We start from the raw sequence: 16,784 nt of genomic DNA, 5'->3' as shown, positions 1-16,784 counted from the left end.
GTGTGTGTGTGTGTGTGTGTGTGTGTGTGTGTGTGTGTGTGTGTGTGTGTGTGTGTGTATATATATATATATATATATATATATATATATATATATATATATATATATATATATATATATATATATATATATATATATATATATATAGTCCTATACATTTGTGGGGGTTTTTTTAGTACAGTATTTTGTGACACAAATAATAGTCTGGGATTTTTTTTTTTTTTTTGGTAGATGATCTATATATGTTGAAATCAGGAGTATCAAGTACAATATTAAAGGAGCAGCTCAGTGATCCCAAAAATTTGCAACTTCATGATCACCAACCAAAGTCAAATCTTAAGGACTGTGTGGGCGTTTCAGACGGCACAGTAAATGTAACTGGTGTGGCCACAATCTTTACCAATAAGCTGCTCTCCAATGGGTCAGTTTCCACTTGACAATATGGAACTGGTCTTTTGTCTTTTGCCATGTGTTACATTGATCATAATTAAGGGGGTACTTTGTACATTCACTCATCTGGCCTCCCAGGACTTTAAAACCTTCTGACTGATGTAGTCATATCTTGAAATGTGCAATGTTATTTTTTTTGTTGCACTTGATTGTGAATTACTTGAAGATCCATATGAGTGACCACCTAATTACAGCTTCCCCCATTCAGTTTTCGGAAAGCCCACGTTCCTTTACACGTCTACATCTCCTATCAAAGTAGTTCCTGTTGTGAAAATGCATGAATGAATCTCACGAACCGTATTGCCTGTAGGTGAGAAACAAAGAAAAACACGAGCCGTCGACCCCAGACTGTGTTAAATTCTGTGCATGCTTCCTAGCAGCTGCCCACTCTGTGCATATGTTTGCTATGCAGGTGTAAATATGCAGACAAGCCGCACATATTGACAGATGGCCTTTGCTTAGACTTTTTGCATTCTCTGCAGACTTTGCAGAGCCTCTCGCGATTCCTTCATACATGGAGCCTGACCTGCCCAGTCCCAGCCTCCCCACTGCCAGCCCTCTGGACAACCAGCCGCCTGAGGAGAGCATTGCCATCCTCACCTCCATGGGCTTCCCCAGACACCACACCATCCAGGCCCTCAAAGCCACAGTGAGTGCTCTGCCTAGAGCCAGCATTGCTTTCTGTTTACCAAACTGTTTTGTGGACAGGCAACACACATCTGCTGGCTTTATGCATTATTGTTTATGTATAAAGCCAACAGATGTTGCACCTATGCTTGCCAATTTTAAGTCTAAGCCTATTTTACTTAACATCTGTTGAAACATTATATAGATTTTTGCTCTTTAACTCTTTAAAATCTGTTGCTAGAATAGATTGTGCTTTTGTGCTTTACATATCAAACTAAATGCGACAACAAAAATCATAGAATAGCCGCGTTTTTGCCACACCAGTCCCAGTCAAGGGTTGAAAAAAACATTAAGAATTATGATTAGATTAGGATTTAGATTATAAATCAATGAATGTTTTTCACATGAAGCATGAGAGTTAAAGTCGATGGTTTAGTGTATTTCTGATATAAACATATATATTTGCCCATATGCATAACCTAGCTTTGATTCTGCTACCAGAATGTTTCTTTAAATAGATTTGAATTGGTCTCTCATTCTCATATTACATCGACTGAAAGCAAGTTCAGACATGTCATTGATGCTTTGGCTAGATACTCAACGGACAAGCATGTGAGACCCCATTAGGCTCCCTGGAACTGAATTATTTGGCTAAGGCTCTTGTACTGTTGATGTATTGCGTATTATATTTATAATGATATTTTGTACTTCACGTGTCCAGTTTCTTAGAACCAAACTAAGCACACTGCAGTTCAGAGGCTTGGAATCACTAGATTAATAACGTATGTTACTTTAAACACAATAATACCCTATACAGTGTAAATTTCAATCTTTTGAACTAGACACCAAAAGTTTTTTTTTTCATGTTTTCCTCAATATTCAAGGATTTTGAGCCATTATGCTGTATTCTGTGATATAATTGACTATTTACAGTAATTCCTTGTAGTTGTCTGCCTCAAGATTTGATCACCGCTTTTAAAATGAGGCATGAATGTTAATTTTATTATGTTATACCTTAATTCTTGGTGTTAGCAAAAAGATTTAGACTTTTCTACAACTTCATCATTCTGAACACATCTTAATTTTTTACAGCTTCTGAGCTTCCTTTGAACCCCTTATATAACTATAACTATGTATGTAGTAACTATGGACTACAATGTAAACGGAGTTATTTGTAGGTTATAGAAGTATGTAATAAAACTTTGGACCTGTCAGTGGCTCCAGTCCCTTTAAGGAGTTTAATTATTTAAAAGCTATGAAATTTCACAGGACTATCGTACATAAAAAATCAATTCACACATTTATCTGAAACCAGATTCTTTGTTTTTGTTTGTTTTTCTATTTTTGAATCGATTCCAAACAGCCCAATGAATGGGATAGACTTGAGCACCAGCTGAATGTAGTTTGTAGTATGTAGTAATATAGTTTGTGCATACAGTAGTATGTATTTTTTTTTTATTATTAAGTTGAAATGCAGTTTTAATTGATAATGTTGCTGAAAAGCAGTGACCAAACAGACGTTGTTTAGAGGATGAACTTTGGAATTTTGGAACAAACGTCATCCCACTTTCTGCAGTCGGTTTATTTATAGAGTGTCTTGCAAGTCTTTGTGGCACCTTTTTTTGGACCTGTCACTTCAGAAGACGAGGCAAAAACATCCTTCTTTTGTCTTTGCGCTTCCAACTAAATGATTATCTGGTGTTTTACATACAGAGCTGTTGCGGTCAGAGACAGGGGGAGGTGTGAAACAGCAGGGTCTTGCGCACAGACCAGTAATAGCATAGTAACAAGAGGAAGTGCTCATAATACACAGCCTACACTGGCACAGAAAAATGAGTGGGCGTAAGACCACTTTTGCTTTCAGGGCTGGTGTTTGCTGTGAATCATACTCCTATTTCAGATTAAGGCCTGAGCTTTAACACCACCATGCAGTGACTTTGGCAGCTGAATAAAGGAACTGATGCTTGTGACGTTCAAAAAGAGCTCGAGTTTTTGCCTGGCCATTTTGTTGTCAAAGGAAACACTACAAAAATATGTACTGTACTAAAATAACATACTTGATGTTTATTAGAATTCACTTTGATAAAATGAATTTAAATAACATTGAATTTACAGAAACACTATGTAAAGCAGTCATCATCCTGCAGATTTTTGCTCCAACCCTAATCGACCTCACATGATCCATCCAATTACATCCGTCAGGGGTCCTTGATTAGCTAAGTGAGGTTAGATGTTATAGTTTAGATTCTTCTTTGATGAGTAATTCAATTTGAAACTTGGCTGGGTTATTTTAACAGAATAATAACTTGGAGCGGGCGCTGGACTGGATCTTCACCCACCCGGAGAGTGAGGAGGAGAGTGAGGCCATGTCAGACATGGCTGATACGGAGCCCAATGACACCAGCTTCTCAAATGCCAATGCACACAGTGACTCCACTCTGTCCCCAGACCAGGAGCTGTCAAGTCCCCGTGTCCGAGATGGCCCTGGACGTAAGTGCCCTCTGATCAAATGTCTTTAGATGGGTCCTCTATCGCACACGCACAGACCAACTTACAGGGTTTGAATTGGAAGGCTGGTGGGAAGTCCCGGGTCATTCCATCTCAAACGAGTTGAAGGACCCACATAAGAGACAAAACCTGGTGGGGTCCTGTGTTATTTCACTTTACCTTCAATTACAACCAAACAAATTATCAACCTTGATTTCATAAAACGATTTCCGTTTTTCACTCAAGTGCTGAACTACCCCAAAAATTGCAGAACAATTTAGCTGAGCTTTTAGATGCCCCCCTAAGATCTCTGCCACATTTTGAACCCTGCTAACACTTAGCTGACCAGAATCATTACTGCTGCTGTCTGCATGTGCTTCTATTTGCTTATGACTTAGCAGTGGATATTAATGAAATCTTCTGTGTTTAATTGCAGGATATGAACTCTTTGCTTTCATAAGTCACATGGGAACATCCACAATGTCTGGTCATTATGTATGTCATATCAAAAAGGAAGGAAGGTAAGTTTCTTTACTTTAAAGGAAAGGCTCAGGGAAAAATCTAATGTACACAGGTTTCATCATACCGCAAGTGTTTGACATACTGTTATGTGTAAAAATGGTCAGAGATAGAAACTAAATTCAAGCTTCAGGATCACTGCTACTAATGTTCTTAATACTTTCATCCATTTGTATAGATACAAACAAGATAATAATAGCAATGCTTCCATAAACTTTCTTCAAAAGTGATATAAAAAGGCATTTAAAAAATGCTTGCTTTCATCAAATAGATTTTCAGCCAGTTCTGGCATGTGAAGCTGTTTGAGCTGTAGCCTTTTTTGGACGTCTTCTCAGTCCAGATAAATCTCTCCACCATGCTGTTTGTGTTTGTAGTGAGAGGCACAGGAGGGAAATGTCAGATAACAGTACATATTTTTGGGGGGGAAAAATGATTTCCAGTGTATGCTTTCATAGTGTTTGAGGTATCGATAAACAAATTTTCTACTAAAGACATTCATCCAATATTGCAAGTTCCATTTTCTGTGTAATCAACTTTTTGAAGCATTAAACATGATCCCATTATTCCATCTTTTGGATGGAAACATACCTGATATGCCATACATTGGCAGAAATCAAGCCTGTTTATTTGAGATTACTTAACACACATTTTAAAGCAGGTGCATGATGATTCAGGCAAGCAGTTCACATGATGTTGGCCAGTGAGTTATATGCTTCTGGTGCTTGTTAGCTACATTAGCCTTTTAGCTCAAGTGAAAAACTAATAAAGAGAAATTGAGACACCAAATATTACCCACATTTAAAAAGGTGGAAATTGTTTAGCCAGACTATTTCTGATTTAAAATTAAGAACATTGTGTATGTAATTAGTAAAAACATCTTTTTCTTCTTCCCTAGATGGGTGATTTACAATGATCACAAAGTATGTTTGTCAGAAAGGCCCCCCAAAAATTTAGGCTACATTTACTTTTACCGACGCCTGTCCAGCTGCTAGACCTGCACCTTCCCAACCGTAGAGCTGCACAGCTTGCGGGGCGCACAGGAGGAGGAGGAGGAGGAGGAGGACACCACTGACACTGCTGGACTCCCGAGAGCCATTCACATGGAAGAGACGGAGAGAGGAACCCTCACACCCCACCAAGACCAGCTCAAAGCTCACTACAATACAGGCATGGTCAGAGAGGGGGAATGAATGTGTTTGTTCAGCTTGCGTGATTGGTTATTTCTTTATTGTTACTTTGTTGAGAGTGGCATATATTCTGTACTAGAGGTACAGAGGGATGTGTGCAATTTTGAAATATGCAGATTAATGTCCTAATATATACTCAAAGATTTCTTTTCTCTTTCTATGCCTTGAGTTACTGTGCCAGTATTTTTCAAGTGGTACATACTTCGTATTTTTTTCCCCTTTATTTTGGAAAATATACACGTGTGCCTGGATGTGGAAGTATCGCTACTGCCAGCCCCACGTACTGCTCTAAACGCTACTTTGAATTACATTTTTTGGATGAGCACTGGAACACATTACTGTGTACTGCACAAGGAAAGGAAAGCAGGCAAAATGGAATCAAGGTACCATAATGTCGTGCACAACTACTCACCGATGGCTCAAGCAGAGGAAGACTGACTTGAAGGAAGAAGGAGTATGTGTTTCTTTGTAGGAATGAACCAATGCACTGGAACAGTATCCTTACATATCTTTTGATGTTTTGATTGATACAAGCTGATTTATTTTATATCCTGGAAAACTTCAGCACAGTGGGAATACAATAAGTCATGCAGGTTGACATCTAGGTCAGTGTTATATGATGGGAAAATGTACCAATGATTTTTTTTTTTTTTTTTTTTTTTTTTTTTTTTTTTTTTTTGTGCAATAGTAAAGTGCTTTACTCTCATGACCTCTTCCAGCTTCTCTGGCTGGACAGGTCTAATTCATCAAAGCTGAAGTTTTTTTTTTTTTTTTCTTTTCCATCTCAGTTTATTCTCCCTTATAACATATAGCGACAGATTATTTGTATCCAATAACTAAGCAATATGTAGTGACAAGTTGATCTGAATTCCTAATATCATATGCAGCGTTTTACATAAAACTCAGATATCAGTCTTTTTCAGATATTACAGTGCCGTGCACATTGAATGTACTCTCTATGGTGCTCAGTAATACCAAATCGTTCTCAAGCTTTATGATTTTTTGAGTCTCTTCTTTTTCCCCCTCTGTTCCTCCCAAAAGTATAAAGGAAGATGCATATGAGGAATGGATATTGTTTTCTCTCTTGACCCCAGGAAAACCCCAACTATACTGGCCATAAATAGTTCATCTATGGGACGTTTGCCCAAAATACACAATTCAGCACACAAGGAAAGGTTCCTTTGATACAGTGCAGCTTGCTTCTCTCACTTTCTTGCTCTTTTTCTCCTCTCGTTCTCTGTCTTTCACTCTTATTTGAAAGGGTAGCTGGAAAGCTAAAGAACAAGGCATACTTATGCTGTACGTCTCTGCGGTCTTCCCGTCTTCCCTTTTCTCTTAGGAGGCCTCTGTAGGCTGACACTCTGATCGCCTCCTTCTCAAACATGCCTTGATATAATTAGCTTGTGCACTAATGTTCGGAAGTTAGCCAGTTGATGTTTTGAATTGTATAGTTGATCTTTTGTGGTTCATCTGTTTCTTCGTTTTTTGTTTTTTTTTTCATGGAAGTGAATGCCAAGTGGTACAAGTTTTTATTTCTTTTTTTTTTTTTTTTTTTTTGCAAAAAGAAGTGTGCCAACTCCTATAGTTACAATACAAATTTCCACAGATTGTGTAAGGTCTTCTGTAATGGATTGTTCTATTCAAATATGACTTACAACAGAACTTTATGAAGGGCAAAAGTGGGCACGTTCACAGTACCAATCTTTGCAATTGAACTCCTTACTCATGTTTGGATTATTCAATAAACCACATGATTGTTGATTTATTTTGGTCGTTTTGTTTTTTTAAAATTACCTTTTTTTTGCAGTATTTGGAATCCATTGAGGAATCTTATGTTTTGATACGTCTGATTAAGCTTCTGATAAAATGCATTAACCAGTCATTTTTTAAGATCATTTGTGTTCAGTCATGCCATTCTCCACTCAGCCAATCATGTGACAGCAGCACAGTGCATGAAATCACGTAGACGTAGATTTAGGTCAAAGTCTTAACTTAATGTTTATATCAAACATTAGACTGAGCCAAAAATATGGTCTTTAGACGTTGAGTGTAGCATTATGGGCTGGTTTGTGTGTTTCAGGTGTATTTCACATGCTGTTCGAGCAGACAGTGGTGATCAGAAAAGCATCTCCAAATGTAAAACACGTCAAACCCTGAGGTAGATGGGCTACATACAACATCCGAAAGCCACATTGGGTTTCACGTCTGTCAGCCAAGAACAGGAATCTAAAGGCTACAGTGGGCAAAGCCTTACTCCAACTATACAGTTCAAAATGGGAAAAAATGGGACCTAATCTTAATTTCTGCTTGAATCCATATGGTGGGGTCAGAATCTGATGTAAACAACAAGAATCAATGGACACAACCTGCCTTGCGTCAATAATTCAAGCTGGTGGTGGCAGTGTGTAATGGTGTGTAATGCCACAGAGTATTGTTGCTCACCAATCCACTAATGACTATTTCTAGAATGATCATGTGTCTTGTCACAAAGCACAAGTATACTTAAACTGGTTTCAACACGAAAGTGTGTGTGTGTGTGTGTGTGTGTGTGTGAGAGAGAGAGAGAGAGTGGGAGTGTGAACAACATAAGGTAAAAATTCATTAAAAACAGACAAGCACACAAAACTTTGCATTTTTTTTATTTTAAAAGATCGCTTTTCTATGTTTGCTGGATATTTTAATATATTTTGCTATGTTTAAATATATTGCACCAGACTTAATGAAGCCTGTGATGTAGTTTCAGCATCAAGAAACTAGTAAAGGATTAGTAAAGGACTGATTCATGACAGATCGCTGTCCATACAGCCAGCTTCCTTGAACTAAATAAGCTTTGCTTGCAATACAGGCTTCAGTAAATTTGGTCTTATGTGAGAATAGTATGAATAAGTATACAATAAAGAATATTTTGTCTATAGAGTACTCGTTGCATTGCAAAACTGATTACTATTACATAGTTTGTGTTTAGGATAAATGCCATATGCAAAGATCAGTATGTTTTGAAATGCAAAACTGTTATGATTGTTATATATATGTCATAGAAATAAAGGGTAGAATAGAGTAAAAGAGGCATGACAATTTCATGCATATAAATAAAGCTACTGCATTCAAAAATAAGTGCATTCAGCATGCGGTCCTCTTAAATTAGGAGTTCTTCTAGAGTAGTATAAGGTCATCTAAATAATCTCACCTGAGATTGTACAAAGTTCTAAAAAAGGGGAGGCTTTCCTCGGGGTCTACTAATGCAGCCAGAATAGAATTTACAGTAGCAAGCGATTATCTAGCACAGACCTGTTCTGTTTGGATCCCAGAGCAGTTTACAGGGCTCTTAGATTATTCCATGTAACCAAGACGCAAAGATGAAGCCGGATGTAAAAACAATATTACAAAATAAATCCAAAACAGATTTGGTCATTCAGGCTAAATCTGAAATAGCTGGTATACAATTTGCTACCATGTTACTGCCAAGAAATGTACTGAGTATTGTGTATTGGGCACATTTATGGAGTCTTTGGGAAAACAGTTGCAGCCAATTATATATATATATAGTATATATATTCTTAAACATATCACGGATAGATGATGTTAAAGGTGTGGTGTAATTAGATTCATCTGAACAATACTACTTGTCCTGCTCCCAGGAAATTCAACCCAGGCATGTGATAAATTTTGCATAGCATTTTTTGACACTTCCCTCTTGCCACATTTGCCTAAGGCATGCAACACACAGCTCTTTTAGGACCATATTAAGTCAAACCTACTGAGCCTCAAACATTAGTATTTGTGTCTGGATCAATCACATTAGCATTAAGACACATATTGCAATAATGCCACAGGCCTTTGTGGAAAAAAAAAATGACACAAAGTTGAAAGTGACTGAATATGTGGTACATGATTATACTTCATGGCAAGCAACAATGTCGAGGACCGCCTGCTTCTTCTGTGCATCAAAAACAATCACTATGGCATTCAGAGACAGGGTAAAGGTGTTCAAACAGAAAGCCTTGAAATTAGTGAAACTGGAAGGAAAAGTTCTCGGTGACCGTTGACAAGTTGTTTGAAGAAGGAAGATATGGCAGGTAATGGCTTCCATCTGCTAATCATCTTCATAAAGTCTCTGAAATAGCTAATTGTTCATCATGCATCTTGAATAAGGCTTTACACTCTGGCCTAGTTACAGCAACAAACAGGAAGAGCCTTTTTTCTAGCAGTGCAGTGATAAGGAAAGCATCTACAGGGATCCTGAATCTAGTGCAGTGCAACAAAAGTCTGATGAAGATACTGCCCATTCATTTACCAATGGGTTACTGATCATTATTAACTCTACTGAATATTGAAAGTTGTTGCTTTTTTCATAAAAATTGGATATGAGGGCTGAACTACTGAATCTTTTCTCAAGCAATTTCAAACTATTGCTCTGAACTGTTTGTCAATGCAAATGTTATCAGCTTTGTCATACAGAACCTGGGACCCTTTTCAGGTTGCGAGAGGTACAAACTGTATTTCAGAGTTCTTACAGCATGTCCCAGCTCCACTGGATGAGTCGTCACTAATTGATATTTTCTCTAAGGCATACTTCTACAATCTTTGCCAGGCATTGTGCTCTTCGGGGAAATCTTCTGCTGCAGTGCAAATCCGTCAGAAACTGTCTCTCATTAAGCACCAGCAGTCCGCAGGAATGTAAAGGTGCTCTGCGAAAAAGAATAAAAGACTCAGTTTGTAACGCAGGTAACGGGTTACTTCCTATGAAGGGCTTTGGGTTCTTGGCTTGTACGCAGTCTAAAGGGCTTCCTAGTTCACATATCCAAGTTGAAGGCTCTCATGAGTAAGTCCAGGTCCCCGATGTTAGCCGCCTGGAAAAGCTCGGGCTGGTCCAGCATAGACAGGGCTATCCTCAGGGCTGCCCAGATGTTTCCAGACATGACCTGGTGCGAGAACTGCCGGCTCCTGCTCTTCCTCTGCAGACCGAGTGCTGTCAGGAAATTGCTGGCAGCCTCCCTGCAGGAACAGCAAAAGTACTACATGGTTCGCTTGTTGCTTTGAATGGAAATTAGGATCATCTAAATTCAATCAGCCTGAGATGTGGACGAGTGTCATTTAGTTTTGTGCTGTAAAGCCTGAGTCAAGCTAAATTTGTTTTACCAGGAGAGGTAACTTAATTACCAATGAGATTAGCCATTTTAATCCAATGTGAATCTGCAATGTCTGTGGTTAACTCTGACAATAATAACTGCTGAGTGAATTACCTTCTGTAATTGACTGAACCCAGAGCTCCATCAGTATTAGCAGTCCTATTCCAATCCACCTCACACTAAAGTAATAATAAAATCTGCTATGTGTTGTTATTGTTATTGAGTGTGACACCAGTTACTTAATACTGATGTGAAAATCCAGGCTATGACCTTTCAATCAAAGCTATCTGTGGTAATCTGGGCAAATAACATGAATAATTCTCGGAATAAGAACCCACTCTTAACTGAGAATCCAGATTTAATAGTGCTCAATATTCAAAAAGTAGAAATCATAAGCAGAGCTCTCATACCTGTGCGCTCCCAGGTTGATGCAGCTGATGCCTAAGTTATAGCGTGAGCGTATAAAGCCAGGGTGGAGCTCCAGGGCCCGGGTGTAAGCCTCTACCGCCTCCTCACTGCGGTCTCCATTAGCCAGCGTTGCCCCAAGACGATTCCACAACAAGTAGTCCTGTCAGAAGAAAGAATGGAAAGTAATGCACTTAGCTCCTTGATTATCAGAAACTTCAGAAGCTTTTAGCAACTTCAGCCTTTACTGCACACAAGAAGTTTTATAATCTTTTTATTTACTTAGAGCCTATTTTTAAAAATAATTTGTGCAGACTGATTTCATAAAGACCGTGACCCTGACGGCGATGCGGCTTAGGAAATGGATGGATGGATGGATTTCATAAAGACGCATAAAAACAGTACAAAAAAGTCTTAAAAAGGTATTGAAGTATAAGTGATTTAGAAAAACAGGAAAAGTTTTTCTGGGGTGGAAAATAAGTAACTTCATATACTTCTATAATTACACTATGTGGACACCCCCTAATTACTTAGATCAGCTGTTTCAGCCACACCCATTTGCTAACAGATGTTTTAAATTCAGGCCACTCAATCTTCACAGACAAACATTAGCAGTAGAATGGGTCGAACAGAAGAGCTCAGTGACTTCAAATGTGGCAAAGTCATACAATCTCATCTTCACAACAAGTCAGTCTGTAAAACGTCTGCCCTGCTAGATGTGCCCAGTCAACTGTAAGTGCTATTGTTGTGAAATGAAACCATCTAGGAGCAACAACAGCTCAGCCACAAAGCAGCAGACCACACAAACTCACAGAGTGGGTGCTGAAGTGTGTTAAAAATGACATATTACATGCTTCCAACTTCATGGCAAACAGGTTAAAGGAAGGCCCATTCATGTTCTAGCATGACTTTTCCCCTGAGCACAACGTGAGGTCCATAAATACAGACTTAAATGAGGATGGTGTGGAGGAACTCCAGTGGGGATGAACTGGAATGTTGATTGGGAGCCAGGCCTTCTCGTACAACATCAGTGCCTGACCTCTTTTCGAATGGGCACAAGTTCACACAGACACACTCTAAAATCTTGTGGAAAGCCTTCCCAGAAGAGTGGAGGCTGTTGTAGCTGAAAAGTAGGGGGGGCAATTCCATAATAATGCCCATGGGTTTGGAATGGGACGTCCAACAAACTCATACTTTTGACCATATAGTGTAAGTATGTGTAAAGATTTCTACCTGAGTATTCCTGAAATAAAATACTTGTGCTGTTACATTTCCAGGAGAAAAAACAAACTTCCATTCAGACCTTTACACTACTCATTACATATCCCAAAGACTATAACAGTTAAAATGAAAACATGCAATCACATTAATGTTTGTGTAAAATATAACTGCCCACAAATGTGCTAATTCAGATGAGAAGCAGAAGTACAGTGTGTTGCTGCAGTACAGAGTTTTTTTTGTTTTATTTTAAGTGTTAAGAACAGGCAGACTTGCCCGTGTAGGTCAAGTAGAACATGCTAAGCTCAAAATCACTTTGGACTCTTAATGTTATCCATTAAAACATTTACCTTTTTTTATTATATACCTCCCGTGACCCTGAGGGGGAAGCAGCTTAGAAAATGTGTGTGTGTGTGTGTGTGTGTGTATTATATACCTGAGTATGTTTAAGTGTCAGTGCTTATTTGACTTTTACTCAAGTATATTTTTGGCCCAATACGTCCACTTAAAACTTAATAAGATTTTGACACAGTACTCACACTTTCATGTAGTTCCTGTACTTTTTCCACCACTGCTGTATGTCACTTTTAAGACATGTTTACTGTCTGTGTTGATTGTATGAATCTGTACATTCTAACTGATCTAAAGTAGCATTTTTTTATAAGAGGAATATTTGGATTGTGCCTTTTCTTATATTTCTACCAGTGAGCTCATGTACAAGTCCAAACAGCCTCCTGTTTTATGGCTATTTCTCCGAGATGTCACTCTCTATATTATTTACTGTGGATTTATGTTATCCCACCATGATACTGCAGGTACATGCAAAGACATTTAACACTGATACCATTGCTGAGGTTTAATCTGGTGTATATCCATGTCAGCCATCTGGGAAAATGCAAATCTCACAGTAGCAGTAGATCTTAAAGTTAATTTAATATTTAAAATGGATGCTATTATCTGTCTCTTCTCAGGGTCTTCGCTTTTTTATCGTTCCACTGAGCCCATCTCCTATGTGCTGGTAGAAAGGCAGTTGTGTTTACTGAGTGGAGCTGTGCACTAGCGGTGTGTGTGTCTGTCTGTGTGGCTGTATGTGAGGTGCCCGCACCCCAGGGATGGCCTGGTCTTAGTTTTTTGGAACAGTGATGTCGACATTGTCTTTCATTGTATTCAGGATCTGAGCTCCCCAGCAGGCGAGTACACATTACCAAGTCAAATAGATGGGGAGGATTTTCGATTGTGTGTAAATGTGGTCTACGCAGGGGGACTGAACAGAGCTTAGCAAGCATCAATCGCAGACAAGGTGACCCACAGGCTTATTAATATAAAGCTCCCCTCAAGTTCAAGTTCAAAATGAATTATTAGTTCAGGTAATAATGAAAGGACAAATAGAACAAATGTTGTAGTCAAGACCATTAGAGGCAAGTCCGAGAACAGGTGTTGCTGTCAAGCCTGTTAGAGGCAAGTCCAAGTCAAGACCTACTATGAGTGGCGAGACTGAGACAAGACCAAGAGCAGGTTAAGATTTTTTTCAGAACAAAAAAAGAGAAGGGAAAAACTGAAATTCATTTGTGTCGTAATTGTACAGTCATTCTGATTATACAAGAGTTATATTATCAAATGACATATTTTATTACATATTTTGTAAAGTGTAACATGGAGAAATAAGAAATATGTAGCCTAAAATATTTTTCATTTTTATTATATTAGAGTCTTTTCGCTGCTTCGAGACTGGACTTGAGTACTGAGACTGACCTCTGGCCGGACGGACAGGGCAGCGTTAAAGGCTTCCACAGCCTTGTTGAACTCGGAGCTGAGGTTATAAAGCACTCCTAGGCCCGTCTGCAAGTCTGGGTCAATGATGTCTGAGTTCTGCCCTGCAGCTTCCAGAAACAGCTCCTTCACCTCTGGCAGCAGAGAGCTGAGACAGCAGAGAATGAAAGAGGGGAATAAAATCAGACAGAGAGTGAGAGGGAGTGAATAGAGAGTGTCTACTGGAGCTACTGTCCTTCACACAGCACCTGTCCTCTGTGTGTATCTGCCACACATCGTGCTGGCTGTGTAATAGTAAAGAATGTTTGTTACTTTTACTGCTCTAATAATTTTGAGACCTGTGGTCCTTCTCCTTTACATAAAGTAATAGTTCTGATAAACAGTTCTGATTTAGTCTACCATCATGTAGCATCCTCTCTTGTTTCAGTCTGTAAATGTCTGGGGAGTGAGGAGGCCAATAGCTGGAGTTTTGGGAGAGGAATGTTGTCCCATTCTTGTCTGAGGTAGGATTCTAGCTGCTCAACAGTCCTGGGTCTTCTTTGCCGGATTTTCTATTGGTGAGGAGGAGGTCTGGACTGCAGGGAGGCCAGTTCAGCACATGGACTCTTCTTCTGCGAGGTCATGCTTTAGTATCACTTGATTTTCCAGCCTTTTGTTGCCCCTCTCCAAACTTTTTTGAGATGCCTTGCTGCCATCAAGTTATAAATTAGTTAATGTTTTTCATGAAATGGTAAAATATCTCACTTTCTGATATACTATGTTGTATGTTCTATTGTGAATAAAATATGGGTCTATGAGATTTGCAAATCATTGCATTCTGTTTTTTTACATTTGTTTAAATTTTTCTTTTCTTAGTGCCACAGTGGCACAGAGTATGTAGGCTCCCAAATGTTTAAAAACAGACCTGCAAACAAGTAATGGAAGCTTATACAGCATCAATCAGCATTATACGACTGTGTGATACCTAAATCATCAAATACTTGCCTCAAACCTTCTTGAGTTGTTAGGTAATCTCATGTACACTTACTAATGTGGTTTCTGACACAAAATCCAGGCTTAAATATCACTGCTACTATCATTTTTAGCTATCTGACATCTATTTGTGTAACTTTATAGATATGCATGGTGCTTATTTGCAGGGTAAACGTTTCCATAACTTGTTAGCTATATTCAGTGGTGGGTAGAGTAGCCTAACCCTACATTCAAGCAAAAGCAAAATAATGACTCCAATAAAAGTGCCTTCCCAAAAAAACCTGAGTAGAACTACAAAAGAATCAGGTCAAAAAAACTACTTAAGTACTGAATAATTTACATAACTGCAGCCAAGCCTGTTAGTAATCTCTCAGCATCTATCAGCATTGGGATTAAAGTGCATACTGCTTTGTTTTTCACTTATTGGTATTCTTTTGGTCTAAAATCAAATGCTAAAGTTTCAAAGTCAGTCAAAAATTAAATAAAATACAAAACACAAATTACTAACCAAATATGAATGGCAAAAATGCAATTGAGTAAAAAGTAGATTCCTTTACTTATATGCTTGAGGATATGTTGAAGTATTCTGATTTGAAAATACTCCAGAGAGTACAAATCCATCAATATTTTACTTCACATCATGTGCTTTAGTAAACATGACTAGTCACTACCCACCTCTGGCTACACTGTATGTAAGTACAAAACTAAAGAAGCAAACTTTTAACACCAAACATGTCTTGGCTCATCATAACCCAACATTTAAGTTAAGAGAATTTATGTCCCTCAATCTGACCAACTTATCATTATAGCTTTTTAGGGTCCCACCATGGCATTGGTAAAGTGCAGGAGAGGCGGCGGGATCCGGGCGAGCCCTGCAGGTGACTGCGGGTCTTCAGCAGGTGTTTGTATTTGGGGTTGTGCTTCAGCCAGCCCAGCAGCGCCTCGCAGGCATCCTGCTTCATGCCTGTGTTGGTCAGGCTCACTGCCAAGGCCATCAGGGCCTGGAGGTTGTTGGGGTGGAGCTCCAGACACCTGTACATGTGCGCACACACGTTACATACACACACAAACACAGTCACAGACACACACAGAGTGCAGGGCAGCATCAAAAGGACTGCAGCTTTGATGGACACTAATGAGCTCGCAACCAACATAATGAGAGGCAGGCACTTCCTGATTAGCTCTGTTTTTAATTTATGGGTGACTACGTGTGTCATCTGAAGTGTGCCTGTGCTTGAAGATGTACAACGTGCACTTCATAAAGGTGCAGAAGATTCCATAAGTATTCAATAAAGAAAACCTTTCAAAACAGGGCATCTGTTTTTGTTTGTTACAAAATTGCAGCCTGGTAGACAAAAAAAAAAAAAACAGAAAGAAACAAAATCAAATAAACAACAAAAATCTCACTACTGTAACCCTTTCATCACCCTATTTCACCAGTGATATGTTGAGAGACTTTAATTTTAAAGGGGAATTCCAATTCCAATGATTCTACAGAATGAAATGATTAAAATGTTAACATAGTCATTCTGAGTAGCTTGGAGTGAATTGCTCTATTCTAGAGACATCTATCAAGTCAGATTTGTTAACAATGGTGGAAAACTAGACATCCACCTCTAAAAGCTCCCTCCAAAAAAGTTCTGCAGACAGAAATGCCTTGTTGATGAGAGAGGTCAACAGAGAATGGCCAGACTGATTCCAGCTGACTGGTTTAGCCTCCAGAAAGGCTAAAGTTGCTCAGATAACCACTCTGTACAATTATCAAAGACTGAAAAGCATCTCAGAGTGCACATCCAATCGAACCGTGGGCTACAACAGCAGAAGACCTTGTTGGGTTCCACTTTTGTCGACCAAGAACAGAAAGCTGAGGCTGCAGTGGGCACAGGCTCCTAAAAACTAGAGCTGAAGAGTGGAAAAACGCAGCCTGGTCTGATAAATATTGATTTCTACTGTGGCACACAGATGGCAGGGTCAGCAATCTGTCTTGTCTCGAAAGTCCAGGCTGACGGAGGTGGTGTAA

The 16,784-nt window shown here is 39.0% G+C and overlaps 2 protein-coding genes across 9 annotated transcripts in view; one reads left to right on the top strand and one right to left on the bottom strand.

Annotated features, from left to right (window-relative positions):
• Positions 1-7,035, top strand: part of usp13 (ubiquitin specific peptidase 13) — a 32,283-nt gene extending 25,248 nt beyond the window's left edge. For all 5 annotated transcript variants that reach the window (XM_037534932.1, XM_037534931.1, XM_017698092.2 and 2 more), the window contains exons 18-21: positions 933-1,099; positions 3,375-3,567; positions 4,001-4,085; positions 4,979-7,035. In XM_037534932.1, the coding sequence (XP_037390829.1) occupies positions 933-1,099; positions 3,375-3,567; positions 4,001-4,085; positions 4,979-5,075 (542 nt within the window). In that variant the 3' untranslated portion in view covers positions 5,076-7,035. The remainder of the gene's footprint in view (positions 1-932; positions 1,100-3,374; positions 3,568-4,000; positions 4,086-4,978) is intronic.
• Positions 7,036-7,865: 830 nt separating this feature from the next.
• pex5la (peroxisomal biogenesis factor 5-like a) overlaps positions 7,866-16,784 on the bottom strand; it is a 116,034-nt gene continuing 107,115 nt past the window's right edge. For 2 of the 4 annotated variants that reach the window (XM_017698096.2, XM_017698098.2), the window contains exons 11-14: positions 15,590-15,796; positions 13,775-13,940; positions 10,810-10,967; positions 7,871-10,265 (exon numbers count right to left, since the gene is read on the bottom strand). In XM_017698096.2, the coding sequence (XP_017553585.1) occupies positions 10,064-10,265; positions 10,810-10,967; positions 13,775-13,940; positions 15,590-15,796 (733 nt within the window). In that variant the 3' untranslated portion in view covers positions 7,871-10,063. Of the gene's footprint in view, positions 10,266-10,809; positions 10,968-13,774; positions 13,941-15,589; positions 15,797-16,784 lie in introns of all 4 variants that reach the window. The other 2 variants (XM_017698095.2, XM_017698094.2) reach the window with 2 other exon arrangements.

This window comes from Pygocentrus nattereri, chromosome 26 (genome assembly GCF_015220715.1).
Source record: "Pygocentrus nattereri isolate fPygNat1 chromosome 26, fPygNat1.pri, whole genome shotgun sequence".
In the NCBI taxonomy this organism is placed as follows: Eukaryota; Metazoa; Chordata; class Actinopteri; order Characiformes; family Serrasalmidae; genus Pygocentrus; species Pygocentrus nattereri.
Note: the sequence above shows the minus strand (reverse complement) of the source record. Positions and strands in the feature narration are given on the sequence as shown.